At 40.0% G+C, this 21,939-nt stretch overlaps 1 protein-coding gene and 1 long non-coding RNA gene across 9 annotated transcripts in view; one reads left to right on the top strand and one right to left on the bottom strand.

Moving 5' to 3' along the window:
• Positions 1-21,939, bottom strand: part of LTBP1 (latent transforming growth factor beta binding protein 1) — a 204,155-nt gene that overhangs the window by 1,118 nt on the left and 181,098 nt on the right. For 6 of the 8 annotated variants that reach the window (XM_054819834.1, XM_054819837.1, XM_054819835.1 and 3 more), the window contains 5 exons: positions 19,790-19,918; positions 18,320-18,460; positions 15,826-15,996; positions 5,401-5,523; positions 1,670-1,819 (listed from right to left, as the gene is read on the bottom strand). In XM_054819834.1, the coding sequence (XP_054675809.1) occupies positions 1,670-1,819; positions 5,401-5,523; positions 15,826-15,996; positions 18,320-18,460; positions 19,790-19,918 (714 nt within the window). The remainder of the gene's footprint in view (positions 1-1,669; positions 1,820-5,400; positions 5,524-15,825; positions 15,997-18,319; positions 18,461-19,789; positions 19,919-21,939) is intronic. The other 2 variants (XM_054819836.1, XM_054819841.1) reach the window with 1 other exon arrangement.
• Positions 1-21,939, top strand: part of LOC129204250 (uncharacterized) — a 50,336-nt gene that overhangs the window by 25,979 nt on the left and 2,418 nt on the right. The window contains exon 2 of the long non-coding RNA XR_008576305.1: positions 8,363-8,547. This is a non-coding gene — a long non-coding RNA (uncharacterized LOC129204250). The remainder of the gene's footprint in view (positions 1-8,362; positions 8,548-21,939) is intronic.

The raw sequence follows: 21,939 nt of genomic DNA, 5'->3' as shown, positions 1-21,939 counted from the left end.
CATGCTGTTTGAATACACTGAGAACTTTATTTTCAGTTCAGATCAGGTAGAATTAAGGCCGGGACAAAAGCTGTAACAGATGAGAAGAGGTGGAAGTTATCATAGGAAATCAATAGTGTATTAAATGGCCTTAAACTGTTAGATTGCCAAGTTCAAATTCAGCCTAAGCTGCAAAACAAAAATTTAATAACCACTTACAGGTTTTTATGTGCTGACTGAAAAGTGGCTTATAAGAAGGAAGCTCCAAGTTCTTAGCATAATATGTGTACTTTTAAAAAATCAAATACTTTAGGAGCTGTTGGTGTTGTCAACTAAATAGCTGTGAACAGCAAACTAGCTGCACTCAATGTTGTGCAGCATTGGCCTGAGATACACAGGAGCTACATCTTTTCTCGCTGTGCTGGTTTTGGCTGGGACAGAATTAATTTTCTTCACAGTAGCTGGTATGGGGCTGTGCTTTGGATTTGTGCTGGAAACAGTGCTGATAACACAGGGATGTTTTCGTTACTGCTGAGCAGTGCTCACACAGAGCCAAGGGCTTTGCTGCCTCTCACCCCACCCCACCAGCGGGATGGCTGGGGGTGCACAGGGAGTTGGGAGGGGACACAGCTGGGACAGCTGACCCCAACTAACCAAAGGGATATTTCATACCATATGGCCTCATGCTCAGCATATAAACTAGAGGGAGGAAGGAGGAAACGTTCAGAAGACTTTGTCTTCCCAAGTCACCGTCACATATGATGGAGCCCTGCTTTCTTGGACATGGCTGAACACCTGCCTGCCGATGGGAAGCAGTGAATGAATTCCTTGTTTTGCTTTGCTTTTGCTTTACTTATTAAACCATCTTTATCTCAACCCACGAGTTTTCACACTTTAACCCTTCCTTTCCCCCATCCCACCAGGGGAGTGAGCAAGTGGTGGTGTGTGGCTTAGTTGCTGGCTACAAGGCATTGCAGGCAGCTTATCACAATACAGCTGGGAGACCACAGCTGTGGGTTATGAAACAGTGCTAAGCAATGTTAGCACAGACCTTAAACTGAAATACATGGTCTCCACTAGGCTTCTATACTGAGGGGTGTTGTTTTGCTTCATCTTCTCACTGACACTTGCCATTCCATGTTTTGTTGTTTTAATTGAAGACACAGTCATTAAATGTCCTGCTTAGTAGTTGTGCAGATTCACTAGTTTGAGTGAGAGGAATAGTTGGGTCTGTTGACTGTTGAAATCAGTGAGGAGAATCGGGGAAACCCCACCAAGTGCTTAACTGCATATTTAGGTGATTTAACCACGCTAAAAATCTGCTCATAAAATTACTCTTCTACTCTGGATCCAGTTCCATCCTCTCAGCTCAGTAAATCCTTTGAAAAACCTTTGTTCCATATATCAGTGTTAAATTATTGATATAAGTTTAAGCTTCGTTACACAAATGAGTGTCTGCTCATTTCTAGGCTCTTAACTGAACACAGCTGTAATGACCAAGATGAACTGAGGAACACCAACATGGTTATTTCTGTAACAATATTTACTGGCCTTTGCAGTAAATCAAAGTTGACATCTTTAATACAATTCAGGTGATCATCTCTAACCCCTTTGGTCTAGCCCCTCCTCAGGTCAAGTGACTGAGTAAACTGACAGACTAACAGAAGATGAAGTAATATGCTATCCTTACCAACACAAGTCATTTTGGCCATGTCCAGGTGATAACCGTCAAAGCAGTCACAGGTGTAGCCTTCCTGGACTCTTACACACCGGCCATTTTCACATCCATTCAGAATACCACATTCCTCTGCTTGTAACTCCTCAAAGCTGTTCAGAAAACCTGGGTGGAGAAAGAATTGCAAACTCCTAAGTTACAGAGCTGTTGAATCAGTATACACAAATGTATAGTAAGAGTCTGAAATTCTTGCAGAAGTTTACTGGAAAGTGGCTCTACTTTGCAGAAAATAGATCAGCTTTAGCAGAGCTGCACCATCTGGAGTTTTAAATGCACTAGAAAAGTGCTGTGATATGTTTAAAGATGAAAACTGAATAACTTTGAGAACTCTCTAAGTTTTTAATTTGTGTTAAAAATCAGTGATTTTTTTTGTAAAGGAAACTGCATAATTTGACAGTGTATTTTTTAAAAGGATAAACCAATGTTTTCTAAATAGCACCTTTTACTTGACTTGGTATGTGTTATCAACTTTTGGAAACAAAGGTAAGAAGTGGTAGTGCAGTTTGAGGTAAAAGTTCCTTTAAATAGTATTCTAGAAAAGTAAGGTGTGTGTACGGGGGAAGCGATGCATTCTTATTTATCTAGAAAAAAACATATTTAAAAAAAAAAATCTCAACTGCCTTAAGGAAAGTAAGAAGAAATCAGAGACTGCTTTCCTGTTGTGGTTTTGGTTAACAACCCTTTGGTTGGTACTCCAGCGACTGGTGCCATTACAAATACCTATAATCTACCAATTGCTCCTTGTCATAATTCTCAATGGTGAGCAGTCAAAGCTAAAGAGTTGTCTTTGTATTCAGTGGTTTGTACAATGCCTTTTGTGCTCCCTGTCTTAGGGCTTTTTTGACAGTTATGCTTTTAGGTATAAGGAAGGATTTATACTTAAAAAATTATTTAACATTTTTACACGTTCAGAGATTCTCTCTAGGACTGAATTGCTCCTGTTAGTACTGCACAACTTTTTTCACTAGCTTTCTATTCGTGGAGCAGTGATGTAACAGGACTGCAGATGGCAGCCCATCACATCAAAAAGACTTTTGAGGAAAAAGTTGAGAACATTTGAGAGTTGTAGGTTTACCAGCATAATGAATATATAGCAGAAAAACGGAGGGGAAATTGGAGCTGAAGTGCAATAGAGTAGGGTACATCTCCCCATCTGCCTCATAATATATATAATTAATATATATTATATAGTGACTCCACATACCAACCATTGTTTTATCTAAAATGTGTTTACTGATTTATATCGTTGCAACAGTTGTGATATGTAAATATGCAAAGCTACTCAGGAATATGAATTTCTCCCTTTCCTTGTGCTTATTCTCCTGCCTTTTAATATTTACTCCATCCTGTCTTGGTTCTTGAGGCCGTCTTTTCTCTTGTCCTGCTTTGTCTTTCCTGCTTTGCCTTTTCTCTGTTGATTTAACTTCTGTACTGCCATTTCCACTCCCCCCTGCTCTTTGACTGCAAACTGTTTCTATCCTGGATTTTCTCTAGCACAGTGGGATTCTTAGTAAGTGTCATGCTGGCCGGTCACACACCGAGTAAATTCTGGAGACAGTGAACGCGTAATGTGATATAAGTACTTGCTGACATATGGCACATCTCAAGAACATACACAATGCATAGGATGTATACAAGTGTACATTAAGTGGGAAACATTACACTCTTTTCCAGGAACCTTGTAAATCACCTCTCAGTGCAATAGTACTGAGGATATTGAGCAGACTGTCATAATGTATGGTAACAAGGTAGTAAGAAACTTGACCAATTTTCTTTATGTTCTCGAGTCCTCTAATAGTGTTTGCAGAGGGCCCATCAGAGTTCTTTACTTTAAAGATCTTTGCTAATTTAGAAAACAAACAGTGCCAGGAAAGAGAAAGGTGCTCCCCCCTCAAATACATAGATATTTTTAAAATGAATAAAAGGCATCATTTATTTGACATATAGTATATATGTGCATATGTATGCATGTACACAGACATATGTACATACACATATACATACTTTTTCTCTCCCTCTCTCATAAATACAGTATGTTATAATTTTAACTAGCTAAACCAAAAATATTTGTCACTCAGAGCAAGTTCTACTTCATAAAATATTCTACTTCAAAACAGCTGGATGGGACCTGGGTTGTAATTCTAATACGCGTATTTTGGTTCTGTAGAAGTTGATTACACACAGATGACAAATACTACACTGAAGTACCTGGCCCTGACAAGGGCTGGGAGGTGGTGTTGTATTCCTCATACAGACTGCAGCAGAATTGTGACCTTGAAATCTTTAATGCCCTAAACACGTGGCAACTGTATCTGAGGGAATACACCTCTCATCAGGACAGTCATACAGCTGTGTGCTTTGGCGTTTCTTATGCCTTTGCTTGCCACTGTATTCAAGTCAGTGATAGGATGGGAGCAAAAGACATGAATGAGCTCTTAAGCGTCTGTCCCTAAGACAGTGTACTCAGCTGTGGATTCAAAACTGTCCACAATTTTATCTATTCACCGCTGCTTATAACTTGTAAAGTGCTTCCTTCCCACTCAGTATTTTATCTATCACATTGGTTACCCAGTCATCTTTCTGGGCTTTTCATTGTGTTTAGTAGTTATCATCCATATGATGTGTGACACTCAGTACTGTTTAATTAAAAACATCTGGATATAAAGACATAAAGCATTTTACAATTCTGTGTAGGGCTAGAAGGTCATTTAGATGCTGAAATGAACTCATTAACCCGATTTGTGTAGTTCTGTATAAACGTATAAAGCGCAATGTGCACAAGAAATGCATATCACCCTTCTAATAGTGTGCTGTAATCCACCTGCCCTGTTTTGACTTACTACCATGACTTTAAAAATAACTCCTTGTACAGGAGAAGCTTTGGGAAAGAGCGTAGTGGCAACTTGTAGGCCATGTTTATAAAGCACGGTGAGTTACCTGTTCCTTCTGATACCTCCACTTTTCTTCTCTAAAACTGTGACGAAATATGCTGGACCTATACAGGGTGGGTGACTTTGAGGAAGATGATGGGATCTGTAAGCATTCCTCTCCCACAAGTCTTAACAGTGAGCTGGGGCAGACCGGTAAGGAACACTGATATTCCTGAAGTACAACTGAGATGCTGTACACAATCCCTCACACCCTGTTTGGCAGGCCATTCCATCCAGCCTGAAGGCTATATCCATGCATACTCTCTGATTACGCTGTGCTGTACATTTTCTCTGTTGAGCGAGAACGACTTGCATGCTGTCCATTTCCCCCATATAAATTCTGCTGGAAAATCATGGAAAGCTGGCGTGAAGGGATTTTTTTTTCTTTCAAACTAAATGCACTCGGAAGAAATTTGTCCCATGCTCCAAAGGAAAATTAATTTGTGAAAAGGAAAACTGGCAATCCTTTTGACCTTTAGCTGTAAATCTGTTGGTAAATATGAATTTAGTACACTTGGCACAAACTATTTTACTATATTAAAAATTAATATTGTACTCTGAGCCCAACTGGACTCTTACACAACACTGGCTCTTGAACCAGAACACCTGACTGAAAGCTAGTGTCATAGGAATAACTAAAACATAAATAGGCCACATTACTCAGAAGCAAATAGAAGAATGAAGCCAGCTACAGGGAAATATTCCAAGTTACAACCCTCATTTCAAGTATTTTACATAACAGAGAAACTTGCTTACGGTCTTCAACAAAGTATGGATTAGTTTCTGGAGTGTAGTGCTCTTCGAAGTCAACCAAAGCATCTTGTCCATATGGCCGTCGAGATCCTGGAACAGGAATGTTGCACAGCTGGGCATAATCCTCTGAGGGGGGAAGGAAAATAGGATATAAAACTAATCACACTTGTAACACAGGCTGCATTACATTAGTCCCAGTGAGCTGTGGTTCATATTAGCTGGAAATAAACTTATCTTCCTAGAAACACCATAAATCTGCAATTTCCACAAAGCATTCTCTCTTCAAGAAGAATGTCATTAAAATGTTAATGAGCCAAATACAGACTATTAAGTCATAACAGGGATAACACCAGGGACAGATTCGAGTCAATAACTGTACAAAAAGTTATGGGTCAGGTTCTTCTGGCCTGCATGAGAAGCAAGAGCAGAGGGATGCTGTGTATCCCACTGCCAGTGCACCCCTCTCCAGGGCTATGGTTACACTCCTCATTCTAGTGGAACAAAGGCTATCCCAGACTATTGTGGTTGCTAGCAGAAGCCACCTCAAAAGAAGCAAACTGGAGCAGGTGGGGCCATATTTCTGGCACTGTTGGCCAACCTGCAGAAATCACAGAATGAAAAATCCTTCTAAAATAGCCCACTCTCATCTGCAAACTACATCTTCAAACCACAGGCCTAAGTATGAGTGCTGTTCAAAGACTCCTTGGCTGTGAACCTCAAAGGACAAGGGGAAATGCACAGGAGAAATAGTTATACTCTGATTTTCTGCCTCTTTCCAATAGCTAGACTACACAAGTTGGAGCAGACCAAAGCAGCTCTTCATTTTAGGTGTCAGAGTCCATGTCTGAAATGCTGATGCAGAGTTTGATTTTTTTATTTGATTTATTGTTCCTATTACCATTTACTAAAATATATACAAGACGATTTGTTTGAAAATAAAATACAGCAATCCAGGTGCTGCTTTACTGTTGCTACAGACTATTTAGCATCTGTTTCTGTGAAGATTGCCTGGTGTTCTGAGAATCAAGCAGAGTAAGGACGGGAAAGAAAACCACCAAAAGAGAGAGAGGAAGAAAAAAAGCCCTAAGCAGATACAAAGTCCAAGAATTGCAGATGGTTACAGAGCCAGAAACCTCATGCTGTGTAGAACTGTCCCAGACAGCAAATAGTCGGATAAATCCAGACTGCCTCTAGACAGTGCAGAGCGCAGCCCCACTTGCTGCCCAGCATTGTCATTTCATTTTCACAGGTAGTGTCTCCTCCACCTGGAACAGTTTTATTTTGTAGCGAAAACAACAAAGTGTTCAAACAGTCTGTTTGAATTCTGTGGTCAACAACTTGGCTCTTTGAGAGCATGAGACTGTACAGTACAGGCAACACTTGTCTGTGCACATCCAGAACTGTCAGGGGTGCCAGTGCTAGTCTGCAGAATGAACTCCCCAGAGAACTTAGAAATCATGGTAAATCTCACCACCTTCTGCTTCAAGTGCAAGGTGATTTCCTCCATTGTGTATCCTCCAGAATATATTTATACACAGTAATAATTATCATCAAACAAACCTCTCTTCTCCAGATGAAAAAGCATACTGCCCAACAGAGACATCCCATAGCATGTGAAACAAAGCCAGCATGAGAAAATAAACAACATATAACATCCCTTAATGCACAGCTTCCGTATGAGATACTATGATAATGAGCATAGTTTTAAGAGGTGTCATAGGGCCAGAAACACCCTATTCTTCCTTCCCCACATCTAACCCCAGATAACATCCACGTACGGGGACCGCCAGGTTATCATCTCAGATTGATTCTTTAATTGGTTTGTGTTGAGCTAGTCATTATGCCCAAGGGCTTCGATACATACACAGAGAAAAGCTGTGCAGAAGTGTAAAAGCACTTTGTCACAGATGCACGCAAATGTTCTTGGCAAAGGAAATCAGTGCTCTACCACAAAATACTAATTCATCTGTCCTGTGTGGAAGAAACCACCACACAAAACCAGTAAGTGAACAGCAAGAGGACAAGGCGAGCAGGTGTGAGGGATCACTACTTCTTCCACATGAATGTGATCTGATGGAGAGGATTGGACAGAACCTGGACATGGGCTTTTGGGATTACTCAGTGTTATTTGCACTTAGTGATACCAGTAGTAGAAACAATGTTTTTCTTCTGAAGGAAGCAGTCAGAACATTTGAAAATCCATAAAGCTGGAGCTCTCATGTAAGTGAGAGCTGGGTAGTTTGAAGATTGTGCAAGACTATTTTATATTGCACGTTTGCCAATGCAAAGTTGTTTATTATCTAAAGAAGAATAAAGAAATGTTGACAATAGAAACTTGTTTCCTGCCACACTGGTCTTTGGCCAGTTAAGTTCCGGATGTCTGCATTTTTAGGTCTCATTATAAGTAAATTAGTGGCTACAAAATGACAAAGAGCTGTTTTAGGGCATACTGTAAACTTGCTATTTGTTACAAGGAGTTGTAACTGTATCAAGGTCTTCTACAAGGCTATACATACAACTGTAATAATCTATTAACCTCTTGAAGTCTATTATGGTTAATTAACCATTTGTTAATACCCTTTATCTTTCAATAGTTTATACATTATTTGTATATAGAGCTTTAATACAAAAGCTGACAGGGTGTTTAAATAGCCTTAAGTCCCTTTAGAATGTATACACCTATCCTCCTTATATATAATTTATAGCATTGTTTTGATTTGGAATTACCTATAATACTCTCTTAATACTGTATGTTCTATTTAGTTGTCCAAGCAGCATAGACTTTCTCTCTTGTCTTTTGTAATGTGTTGATTCAGTTACTAGGTGCTCAGGAGATAAAGCCAAGGAGAGCAACAGCAACACACCTAAGAAACCAACAGTTGAAGTTCAGAATCCATAACAATGGCAAGTTATCTATGCCACCTTGCCGAGCTTGCCTTTTTTTTTTTTTTTTTTTTTTTTTCAGGGAAGAAAAGAGTGGCCAGAGAGGAGAGTACAAACACTGAAAGGTATTCGGAGGGCCACATTCTGGAAAGATCACGAGAACCAGCATTTTGAAGTAAGGTAAACTAGAGACTTGAATGCCTGAGAAAAATGAACCCATCACAGTTCCCCTCTGGAGGATAGAACAAGTTACTGCAAGACAGATGTGTATGTACAGTTCCTGTTGTTTTAAACTTTTCCCCTTGCTATGCTATGTTCCTACAGTTCAAATTAAAAATAGTATATCTCGGGTCACTGTGCTGTATGCTGGTCACAGTTTTCCAGGGAAGGGAACTAAATGAACAGAGTGCCATAAGATTTGTGGGTAAAAGCATGACTGGCGCACAGAAAGTTGCAGCAAGTATACAAATGAGAGAACAGCATGATATTGCCTTAGGGAGACGACCATAAGAGACTTAGATCAATCATAGAATCATAGAATGGTTTGGGTTGGAAGGGACCTCGAAGATCATCTAGTTCCAGCCCCCCACAGAAAGCAAGGTAAAATGTCTAACCGCCCCTGAATGACAAAAACATTTCAGTTGTCACAGAAATTAATGCTCACTTTCAAAACAATCTTTCATATAAAGTAAAAAAAATAAGTAATTTCCTGTAATTCACAATCAACGGTAAACCCTTTTTCTATATGGATTTATTTCCTCTGCTCGCTCATCTCCTGGCTGTGATCAGGGACAATGCAATTGCAGTTCAAGAGGAAAATAAGACTTGTGGTTTTTATATAATTTAGTCTATATCGCTCCATGTGTTTCTACGTTTTTCTCATAACTTGCAAATGAAGCATTGAGACAGCTTATTGTATAACTTAGGACAGCTATTATAGAAGGAAGCTGATGTATACTTCCAAAAATGTAAAGGACATTTTTTAAGTCAGATGTGTGCATATAAAACAAGCTTATTAGGGGACTACAGCTAGATGCACATGCATACTGGCATAGATGTTAGCTGTAATTGGTGATGAAAGCTAGGCTGACAGAGACAAGGCAACATGAATTGGATGGACTGACTGGCTTTTAGGTGCTTGATAGCACAAGTGCAGCTGTGCAAATGTGCATCTAATTTGCATCCACAGTTGTTATAACTGTGCAAGCCTGTGTGGACCTTATTTGTACATGGAGGTCTAAAAATCCTAAATTCTCTAGTCAGAAAAACTACTCCATATTTCATGTATTTAAAGCAAAATACTATGTAAAAAAAGCTTTTCCTGATATAACCGTGAAACAACTGCACCGCAGACAGTCGTAGCTCCTGCCCATAAAGCAAGCTTTATTTCTGTTCCAGCTCCTCAGAATTGTCACCATCACACACACAAAGGTATCAACACCAAGGCAGTTCCTTCAAATTAACTAAGAATGCAACAGTTTCACCATGGAAGAAACCACTGGAGAGAAGCAGAAAGCCAAGAAAGCATTTATTACATGCAATACGTGTCCCTTCCCAACCAGAGGTTCTGGACATCAGTCTGAATTAGTTAAGTTTATGCTCTCTCAGGAGATTGCGTCATCTGTGAACCAAAGCTGAAGATACGTCTGCTCTACATTTAGACTGAACTATTTGACAATTAGGTAATTTCATTGACATCTTCCGTGAACAGATGCTGAGGTTTGTGGTGGACACCATTCACATATATTCTACAAGTCTTGGTGGTGAAGAAAAAGGGAAGGGTGCCAGTCTTAAAAGGATTTTTTTCATGAATTAAGAAGGATATTCATATCCTCACATGGAAATACCCTAAATGAAATCACTGAGGAAAAGCTCATAGTGGACGTAAAGCTCTTGTTAAAATTGAAGTGATTACCAACCTGTTTACTTCAAAACCTCCTGGTAGTCACCTTTTGTTCCTCAACTAAAGCTGCTCATATTTCCTAAAACAATCTTCTCTCTCCTGCCGCTCAAGGTAGATTGGTTAAAGTTGTAGTCAGAGTCAGGTTGTTTCTGCCACAACTTTGCAAATGGCTTTCTGACTCCTTGCTGACTCCCATGTACACTTGGAATGTGAGGTTCCGTGAGGAAGACCCTTCCAAGGCTATTCTGTATGTCTCTCTCAAACTTCAGAAAAAGCACTGAAAATCTTCATCAACAGAAACGAAAGCAGCCAAAAATCTACACAACTGAGCAGAAGACTTTGAATATTCAAGTTCCAATCACTGTAATATTTTGAACTCAAAACATAAGCCATATTTTCAGAGTCCTTACCAGAAAGGAAGGAGGCACAATGCTGTCCTAAATGGAAAGATGAACACCATGTTCTCTTAATATGGAAGCCCAGCCCAGAACTAACTCATAATGTTTAACAAAGGATACACAGATTTCCTTGCAACAACAACGCAATCCAAACAATCTGTTCTGCCAGAAGTAGTAGAATTCATCAACTACATGGAGGCATCTCCAAGGGCCTGCACCTGAATTAATCACCCAGTGTCCTTTTCAGTCTGTGGAAAGACATAACCACTTCTGGGACACCATCTCATCCTAAAGTAGGTGTCTAGAACAGGTCAGAGGAATCTAACCCTCAGGGTGCCTATTTATCTTTCCTGATGGAAGGGGAAACTGGTAGGACCAGCACAGAAGTGGGTTTCTGTATAAAACATTTGAAATTAGCCAAGAGAAATCCTACATTATACAACAGCCCAGATGACTCATGTTACCTACTACCCTCGGTGTTCTCCTAGTCTGGGCTTTGCAAATGCTGAAGGGGACATAAAAAGAAACTTCAAGTACAACATGAGTCTTCAGCAGTTCTTTATGTGACTCCTAGTCCCACAGAACATCTGTAACATCTACTGACTGGAGTTCCACCGTCGTCCTTTCTGCAGATCTTCTAAACATAAAGTAGTTCCATAAAACCCCACAAACTACTAGAATTTAAAACTTACAGTAAAAGACTAAAAGGTATTTATAAGGTTACACCAATAAGCAGGTTGATAAACTGAGTGCTAGTGTTCTTTACAGTTGCCTAAGAATGTGTTCATGACATTATCTTAGTTGTCAGAGCACCAACAAGTTCTTAGTTCTAGATGTAGTAATGTACCCCCATCCTCAAGAAATAGTTACTAAAGCATCTGTTAAGCACTGCAATAACAAACTCCAAGACAAGTTTCCAAAGATCATTTTACAGACACAGCAATAGGCAGTATCTCTAAATTAAACATTGACCCCGGCACACCATCCTGCTCAACATTTTCTAGCTGTTACTTCTGTCTCCTCCCTTCAAATTTCCTGTACCCTGTAACAATACACCTTGTCTAAAATCCACTCCAGTCCCATAAGGGTCTCACAGGAGCTTCTGGAGGCTCAGCAGATTTATAATTCAGGTGCTACATGTTCAGGTTAACATGAGGTGTATATGGCCTTATTTTAGAACCCAGATTTGTTCAGTCTTGGCCAGTTGCTCTATTTTCTGGCATGGATGCTTTGACCCAGCTGCTAAACCCATTGGTGCCTGTCCTGCTGCCAGTTATTCGAGCATGGACTCCGGATGGAGACAGTTGGGTCTTATGGCAGTGAGAGTAAGTTGACCAAGGAAGAAGAACTTCTGAAGGCAGGTCATCCAGCAGGGCTTTTTTTTTGGGGTGGGTGCAATGAAGAAAGGATGTCTTGCTTTTGTCATCTAAACCAAACGTATCCAGTTTTCTAATTTTCCTCAACTGGTCAGTTATTACAGATTGCAAATGACAAACCTCAAGTAACACAGAGGTTTCTTAAGGATAATTACTAAAAGTTCTTTGGGCAAGTACAGCCTAACACCAAAATTAGCCCAGAGAGAATACATTTCAGTAGTTAACATTTTGGTATTGGATGCAATCTGTGAAAGCCTTTATCTGTAATATGATGATATCATAAGATCATAATGTTAGAACCAGTATAATTGAAAACAATCTGGTTTTGCTTCCTTTGTTTAATGAGAAGACAGCCTGCCCCAAAAAATTGTTTGTACAAATGATATACTCAATCACATCACTACAGTTCATGTTTGTACTATTCTATCAGGATAGACTATAGATAGAATATATAGATTGATAGAATATAGATAGTCCTGCACTATCAGGACTTTGACCTAGTATTTTGAGTTTGTTCCTTGATGTCGTCATGCAAAATACCAGTCTTACTGTTTTTAAGATGTTGCTGTTTGGTTGCGATATTTCAACAGGAGCTACTCATTTTTGTCTCAGGCTCTGAATGTTTAGTGTCATTTTCAGTGGGGTTTGCTTGATCAAGCACCCATTAGTAGCTTTTAGAAATCTTAGCAACTACATAAGTTCTGTTTTCATGCTGATGAAAGGCTGGATTTCTTTTTCATTTATATGGATCAATTCCTAGAGAAGTTCTCTGTCTACTCGCTGGTTTGATGCTGGATGCTACTTAAACAGGACATTTAAATGTCATGAAAAATGGAAATGCTTTCAACAAAAGCTGGGACACAAAAGTTAGAGGTTATTTTTATTAAAACATGAATTTGTTTTAGAAGGGACTTGCAAATGTATCACTTATGGTGGTAGGCCTGTGTTTCCTTCTCTCTGAGTGCAGCATCTAGATCCTCAAATACAAGGGGAATATAAACAAGGTAAAAGGAAACCACAGATCAGTGAATGATCCGTTCTATGATTCAGCCCATTTCATGGTGAAAGTCTTCTGGTGATAACGCTTTTCACATCCCCGGGTCTTCTTTAACATGTGTTACAAATCTTCAGAATGCCCCTAACTCAGGAAATAAGCAAAAACCTTCAGTAGTAAATCTGGCCAACACAATACACAAGTATTTAAAAATGGAGAAATTCCAGGTTCCCCAGCCAGGACTTGAACCTGTGACCTACTGGCCCAGAGGTGTGAAAGCACTCTCTCGAGCCAATGATATCACTTTAAGTGCTACAAACTGAAGACATGTCAAATGAATCATTTATTCAGTTCAGTCAGCTTTAAATTTTTCTTGGTAAATGTTCCTGAAAACAGAGAAAGGCTTCCAGGTTTCTCTGTGTGTGCGTGCACATGTGTGTGAGGAGACATGAGCACATACCACCTCCACTAAGAAGTTTAAGCTTGTATGTCTGTTCTGACATAATAAAGACTTAATATGCTTTTATTTTTTTTAACCGTCCATGTTCCAATCTATAAGGATGATTTAAAGTGTTTGGGATCAAAGTATGCACCATAGTTTCAGTTAAAGCAGATACTTTTCAATGCATATTAAACTTCACATAAAAATTATTTTATGTTGGGAGGAAGAAAGATTTTATGATCCAAAATAATGCTCTTCAGCTTTAACTGAGGGTCATCCAAGTGACATTTAGCATGTTATCCATCAGGAACCTTCATGTCATTTTTTAAATGAATTTCTCAAGTTTCTTCATAAGAAGTAGTTGGGATCTGCACCCCACTGTTGTCACAGGATTGCTGGTCCAGAATCCTGTGGTCCTAATGATCAAAATCCATCTAATCTCAAGCCTAAATATGTTCAGACTGAACTTGTTCCAATTTTTTCCTCACATCAGCACTGTTGTTTAATTTAAAAGCTTGTGGGAATCCTCCATGATTGTGCTGTAGTGGAGAGTCGTACCATTTGTAGCCTTTGTTCTGCATCTAGCTTTGGCTTTTTTCATCTTCCCTTGTAAGACAGGTTCTCCATTCCCTGACCATCTTGGTAGTCTTTCTCTGATCCTTTTCAGATTTCTCCTCCTTTAAATGTAACTAGCTAGAAATTTTTAGAAGCGAGTCTAGTGCCTACCTGAACTCTCTCTACCAGGAACAGCTTTCCTTCCATCTCTCACGATTGCATGCTTGCATGTCACAGATGGGTCACTGTCACCATGTGATGAACTTTGTACAAAGAAAAACTCCTTTATTCTGCCCTGTCTTTCCACCTGAGGAGCTCCAGGTCATAGCAACAATTCTTGCTGTTAGCTATTGCCCTGTATTTTTGTTATGATTACATTTCATTCCATTGCAATTGTTATTCTAGCAGGTATAGTAATTCAATGCCTGGGAATGTCCTCCTGTAAGATCTGTTCTGACAAAGACATTTCAGAGATTTCCATATCTTATAAATCAAGCTGCTGTCATGCCCTATTTTTCTTCTTCAGTCTCTTTCTGGGGTAAGCATCAGCCAGCAGTTACTCCAGCCAACATCATCAAAATCAGGCGCTTTTTTTCAGTTGCTGCACTTCCAAAGCAAACTCAAACAAGTAAAGATATATAAGAACAGGTTCAAGGACCTTGCAAGTAAATTATAAAAACATAAAACTCAAGCAGACACAAACAACCACATTAATGCTTCACTGAGCTTCTCTACATAGTTTTAACTCCAGGGCTCTTGCTACAAGTAAAACATGTACTGCTTTAGCGACATCATCATAGTTAGAGGAAAAATCCAGGTATGATCAGAATAAAATGCTTTACTAGTGTAGCATGGTATTCCTACATGGAAGACCATATTACTGAAAGACACATTTGTAGTAAGCAAACTACATCCAAACTAGGCCTTGGAATAGCGTATAAAAGGAAGAAGTTAGTATGGTACCAGACCATATATACCAGGGCTGACATCTCTGAGGCACAGCATGACATATATCTATGCTGCTTCCAGTGGTCTCTTCTCCAATACCTAGTCCCCAGAAATAAGTCTGTGTGTCAATGACAACATTTCTCTCTATAGCCACCTAGCTTTTGTAGTCACCACAAGAAGAAGCTTCTATCTGTAATACCTTGGAACAATGTCTAATTTCTAAACACATAAACAAAATATAGTCTTTTAAAAATATGACTGTCAGTCAGCTTTCTTTAACATTATGTTATATTCCCTGGAAATTCTTCAGTCCTTATTGGTATCCATTTCCCTTATCTAGCTTAAATTGCTCGTCTATACATTTCATAGTCTCTGAGCATATAGCCATACAATAACAACTCATTCTTTGATAGGTTTAGTGATTCTAAATCACAGCTTACCAGATCCTTATCAAACACACACATATAATTGCAGCCAGTCTGGCAGAATATCACGCTGAAAATTGCATCTGAACGCGTAATTACCAGCAACAAAAATCCCAAACAGTTACGTAACCCACTGAGTATCGTGCATGTGTGTGCACATGAACTGCATCTGCATTTTCATAGATGGTATTTTTCAGTCATGTTAAGGAACTCTGCTACCCTTAAATGCCCTCCTGTTTCCACCAAGGTTCTAAATTGCCAATCACTGATAGTTCCACCTGAAGGAAACAGGTCCTGTAAGTGCCAAAAAATAAAAGCAGCTACATTTTCAAACTCTAGACTGTAATGATTGCCCCTTAATTAATGTGAAAAGTTTCCATTAGTTCTTGAAGAGTTAGGTTTTTTGTTCTTTCTTATGTTAGTAGCCCAAGTATTAATACAAGGGATTAAACTGATTAAGTATGTCAGATTTCATTCCACAAATTGACATGTGCATTTCCTTACCTGACTCTTTCATAGGACACAGTGCACACTGCATGCCCCAGGCTTCACCGTATAGGCAACAGCACTCAGTATATGTGGTCTGCTTTCCAACCAGAGGTCGACTACAAACAAAATCGTCACTTAGATGCTGCCAGCAAAGATCCTGGTAGACCTCAGTTTCTTCAGTTTGTTCTGATGGAGAAGACAGTATTAGATCATCATTGCAGCACGGTTATTTAAAAAAAGATACTAGGATAATGCAGAATTTTCTAAACTTAGATTAGAAAAATAACCTAGCTTTACAGACTTTGCTGAATACAGATTTAAGCCTAGAAGTTATGACCATTTTTAAGGGCCTGAGGTGGTTCATCCCTTGAGTATTCAGCTTTGGAAAAATCTTAAAAGGTTCTGGTTGGGCACTATTAGGCCAATTTAAAAGCACGTTAGGTTGGACACCCAAGAAGAAAAACTTCCTAAATCAGTAGTCATTGCTGAACACTTAACAGTGACTCAGCTCTGCTCTCATGGAAGTTAACAGAGCTTGACAAAAATCAGTGTTAGGACAGAGGTGAATATTTAAGGAGCTCCATCCACGGAATAAATCTTGAAAGACTGTTATTTTGCTTTTCTTATATTGCCATCAATGGCATCTGAAAGAACTTTTACAGCTAGGGCAGAGCCAAACAAAAATTTTACATGGGCTCAACGGCAGACTGGACAAATACTTGGAGAAGAGTCCCATTAACTAAAGAGACAAACTGCATCAGGCTCAGGAAATCCCCTGAACTGAAAATAGCTGGAGGCTGGGAGAGTGCTGGGGAGGGTGAGGAGAAGTATTGTTTATCTGCTCTTCTGGTTCCTAATCGTCCCCTTACAGCTATTGTTAGAATACTGCTGTGAACTACTGTCACATTCTTATGAACATTAATAAAAAGATATATTTTTGTAAAAGCTGGAATATTTCAGAGGCATACTAGTTCTGACAAAGATCTCAGTAGGAACAATTCCTAGTCCTAGCAATCTCTGATCACTGCTCATCGGAGGGAGAGGAACTGTAAACTTAATCTTCCACTTGGAATGTAAAAATCTCAGCACAATTGTTTTGTAAAGATACCTGCAAGGTTTTGATTTTGTTCCAACAGAGAGAGAAAAATAAGTGGTGTCACAAACCAAGGTTCTGTTTTGTCTGTGCATATCTATTTACTGCATTTTTACATGCCGCACTGGTGCATGGAGCGAGTACAGAATTGAAACTTAGCTCAAGAGTAAAACGGCAAGTTCTGAAAGTGCAAAGGTGATCAGCATTTAGATATCTATTCTACTAAGAACTTGCCAGAACACGCAGTGAAGAGCAGCAGTGGGTCTCTGCTCCCAAATTCTGCTGGCAGTAAAGGAACCAGCCTGCCCCCTCCTCCTCTGCGTTAGGGAGGACATTGCCAGTAGTGATACAAGGCTGGAGCGCTTTGCACTGGGTGAGAAGATCATTGCTGTGTCAGCCCCAGTGTCACATGACGGAAGACCCTTTGGGCCCTTGCATTCTCTTCACATTCTAGATGAACCCAGAGGGCAGTCCTGCTCTTGGTTCGTTTAACTGAAGATTGAGCAATAAAAGTGCTGTGGTTCTGTCACAGTTTCAGGCAAGAGGATGACCACAGTACTCCTCAAAAGTATCAGTCTTATAATTTGGAGTGACTAAAGCAGGCATTCAGTCTGTATTCCCATTTCCTTTCACAGAAGCATCTTAGGAAAATTCATTGCAAGTTGCTGGGATCAGAGGTCTGGATTTATGGCTATACAGTGCCAGTATTAATCAAACCCATTGTAACACTTTCAAAGATGTGTGTGGCATAGACAAAGCTGTGCAGACTGCATAATGCTCTGGATTTCTGAGACGTTTCTAAGACTCTCATAATATCTTAGATTTTTTTCTGAAATCAGTGTCTACTGAAATGAAAAGAACATGCAAAAACCTTACTTTAACAGTGATGCTGCAGCTCACAGCTTGAAAATATGAGCTCGATGTGCCCTCAATATTAATCAATTGAAAGCAGAGATACAATTTCAGCTATTTTCTCCTATATCCTGTTACTCCTCTTTTTATTCCTTGCTTCGTTAGAAGCAGTCGCTCACTCCGAACCGAATCTCCAGAGAGCCCACAGCCAAGCCCCAGTCTGAGGGAGACAGCAAGCAGGCTGTGCCTCATTACCTACAAGGCTGGACAAGGCAGACGCAGAGCTGGTGAATCAGGGGGCTGAAGACTCCCCAGCCCAAGCCTAATCTTGTTAATACTTCCACCAGTCTCCTGCCTGCGTTGGCAAAGTGAAGCCCTGTGGAGTCCTACATCATGATGCCTTCTGGATCAACAGACGATGGTCCAAGCATTGCCTTCCAAAATCCTCCAAAAGAGCAGGCTCATCCAAGCATGACCCCGTCTAAGCTTACTGGGGTCTGTAGCCATGTCAGCACCACCTCGTAGAGGTGTACTCACTTCAGTAATATGTATAATGGATCATACCACTTGAATCTGCTGGTCTGATGCATCGCTTTTCTGTTGCGTCCAGAACCATTGGGTGTGTACAGAAACAGTTGTAAGATCCTTCTGTGTTAATGCACTGGCCATCAATACAGCTGTTTGGGTCCTGACATTCATCCGTGTCTTTAAAATGGAAGGAAATGTATCAAGGAGAGCCAGCACAAAGTAGTTGCATTGTGTTAATCCACGTTTATATTTTCCTATATTAGGAGCAGATTTCCCTGCATGCCTTCTGGTAATTACCACAAATACCAATTACTGGCAGCAAAATCCTGCCTGCACCCATGGAGAAGGACAGACAGATCAGCAGGATGCTGACCTCTAATCCTCAAGTACTAGGGAGCATCTGGATGAGGAAGCTTGCTGGGAGGGGTTGGAGTGCCAGGCATACCCTGCATCCAGTACAGCTGCAGCTGCTTCCCACGAACCTATCCCTTTAGGGCAGTACCAGCAGGCATTAGAGGTGGGCATGCTCTCCGAGATTCTTTGTGAGCTGGTCAGGAGAAAGGATCACTTTACCTAGCCACAGTAGTTCTAATTCCTTAGTTTGTCTTGGAGAAGAAAAGCAGAAATTTAGCTTAAAGGGAAGAGCAGGCCATTTTACTTCAAATAAATTACATCAAATCAGCAAAAACCCCACCCTTTGTAAAGAACAATCATAGAATCCCAAGGTGAAAGGCTCTCTTACTGTGGTTGCAAAAATTACTTCCTTTCATTATGCTATTCTGCACATTATACATGGTTTTCTGCTTACAAAGCAAAAGCCAGGGTCATGGTTATGAGCAATTTTCAGTTGAATACCAGAACCAACGGAGTACAAGGTTGTGCATAGTAAAATGGGCTTATCAATGACCTGAACTGTAATTACACATTGCATATTAACTCCTTGTGGAAAATATCTGTCCTTGAAAAAAAATAATCAATCTGTGTTAATTTGATTTATTGTATTATAAACCAGCACACTTACCAAATGAAAGGTGAGCTTCAACATACAGGTTTTCACTGCTCACCCCATGTACAAAGAACAGAAGGCTAAATTGCAGCTTGGCAGAGTGAAGCAGCAGTGTGCATGTAAGGAGGGAGCCACCTCCCATCACTTTGTGCTGCCTGCATAAAGGCTGGTGGCAGCTCTAGACTATGCACTCAAGGGAGCACAAGGGGCTGGTTTGGAGATGCAAACTCCTGGGAGCGATTTGCTGAAAAAGGAAGCAAATAAAGCAAACCCTGCTCTACATGCCATTGCCATGTCAGCCAGAATTGCTGTGCAGCCAAGCAGAAGGGAAGGGAAGTGACCCAATGCCTCTTAAAAAGCTGCTATAGGAGTTTGGAGGCCCAGTGTTCCTCCTCTTGCTGGGAATACTGCAGTTCTGATGGGAATCCTGCCATATGAGTCTGCTTGTTTTGCCCATCTGCATACCATTATAGTGACAAGACCACTTTAAATAAACTTACCAAAGCACTGGAGCTTAACAGGGTCATAGTATGTGCCTTGTTTGCAGTAGCACTCATAACCTGGCTGCGTATTCAAACAGAAGCCATTTTTACAGATTTCTTGTCCAAAGAGTTGGCATTCATCAGCATCTGGGGAGAAAACATTAAAGGCTGCGTTACCATAATTCTTATGAGGCCATGCAGAGGAGCAAGATGGAATAAAGTCTATACACTTTTCTGTTCAAGCAAACTTCTCTTTAAACAGAGGGCCCCAGGAGCACAGGAAAAAAAAAACACCAAAAAACTGGTGTGGAAGAGGCTATGGTGTGCTCGTAAGCCAGAACGGGAAAGGGAAAATTAGTGGACCATGACTTTCCCTTTCCATTGTCAGAATAAGTCCTGTGGTACACAGAGACTGGAAGAATCTGCAGCTCCCCTTTCTTTCCTTTGGTACCACACTGCTCTCAGCTCCAAGCAAAACAGATGAAGAACATGGCCTGTATTTTCCAGTATAATTTGCTTTACCTAAGGGATTCCCGCCATAGATCTAATTTAATCACACCATCTGATTACAAAACTAAGCAGTTATGCTTATGGATGGACTTTGTGACTGCTCTCCTCTCATCATTCAGTTTGGTGACTCTGCTGTGCATGGTAGGGAGTCTTCATATCTGCACTGCTTGTGACTTCATTTTTCAAAGCTGTATGCACAGCTTCTGCAGAGACTTCCCACCAAATAGGAACAGTTGTGTCCGTTGCTAAATATAAGGCTGCAACTACTATAGACCTAGTGAGAACTGACAAAGAGAATCTACCAAACTTTCAAATAAGGCCAAATGTTTTCAGGGAGGTTTCATGGAAAATACATGCCAGCTCATATATAGCTTTTCACAGTTGTACACATTTTTTCCCAGTCTTGTATTTATGTATTTGTTACTGTTGGAATTCCATTCACTTCCTTTTTTCCAACCTACTTTTCATTTGCTAGACCTACCTAGACTAGTCTGTTAAAGCTAGGCTGGTATTAAAAATGGCAATAAAAAGCACAATGTAAATTAGGTGATTCTCCTCTCAATACCAATTGTCTTTATCCACTGTCTTCTATAGAATTATTCCCTATTTACTCTGGGGCAACACAGATTATAGCCCAAAACTGTCATTTCCAGCTGTACAGCAGTTTTAAAGGTGAATTACTCAAATGCTTATTTCTTCCAGAAGAACTGAAAGTGCTATAAAGCTATTTATTTTTACAGTGACTCTTCCAGCCACTAAGTGGCTTCAAACATTAAATACTTTGACTGTTTAGCAGCAAGAACAATGCAAAGATTAATAAGGAATGATATGTAGTTGTCTGTTGTTTTCCTATGGAACACGGATTTGTGTCTGGGGAAAAAGAGGAAAGCCTGGGAGTAGAGTCAAGCAAGGCTAGCTGAGTATATTCACTTCTGACAGATAATTCCAATTAAGAAAATAGGAGTTGCTTCTACAAGCAGAAGCTTGTGGACAAAAGCAACAGGAACATATGGCTTAGTGTAACAGAGAACGATCACATTACTAAAAGTACTTATCCATTTGTTGTTTGTCCTTTGTGCCATTCCTAAGGTTATTACAAAATAAACTTACTGAAAACAGAAGAAGTCTTACTATGGCGAGGATTTGTGGAAGATATTTCCAGATGAACCATTTCCACACTTCAATATTTATGGCAGCTAGAGATATTGTCAGCCCTGAGGTAGCACAATGAAAACAATGCAGATTTTCTCTGACACACATTTGGACATACTGCACACACAGCATGTCCCAAATCTACACTGCAGAGATATACAGAAATCTTAGATCTGCAAAAAGAAACAATGCACTGAACAAAAATACTCTCAGAGAGCATTAGGTCCTTTAAGACCTAATACTAGTCAGTGTTCTGACTTGTCTAGATGTGAATTGTCAGTCTGTCGGACACTGGTCCCTGCTACCATCAGTCTCAGGTCTGGATTCATCCCATGGCATTTTGTTCTTTACTCCAAGTTGGTGGACAAAGCAACACCTCCAGAGAGTGGAGGTCTTATGTGAGTTAAAACGCCCACATTAGTTTGAATGAATCTGGGTTATTGGTGCCTTATAACCTTTAGTATCTTTTCCATGCCCCGTGCACTTTACAGGTGCAAACACACACC

This window comes from Grus americana, chromosome 3 (genome assembly GCF_028858705.1).
Source record: "Grus americana isolate bGruAme1 chromosome 3, bGruAme1.mat, whole genome shotgun sequence".
Taxonomy (NCBI): Eukaryota; Metazoa; Chordata; class Aves; order Gruiformes; family Gruidae; genus Grus; species Grus americana.
This window is presented reverse-complemented; position numbering and strand designations above follow the sequence as displayed.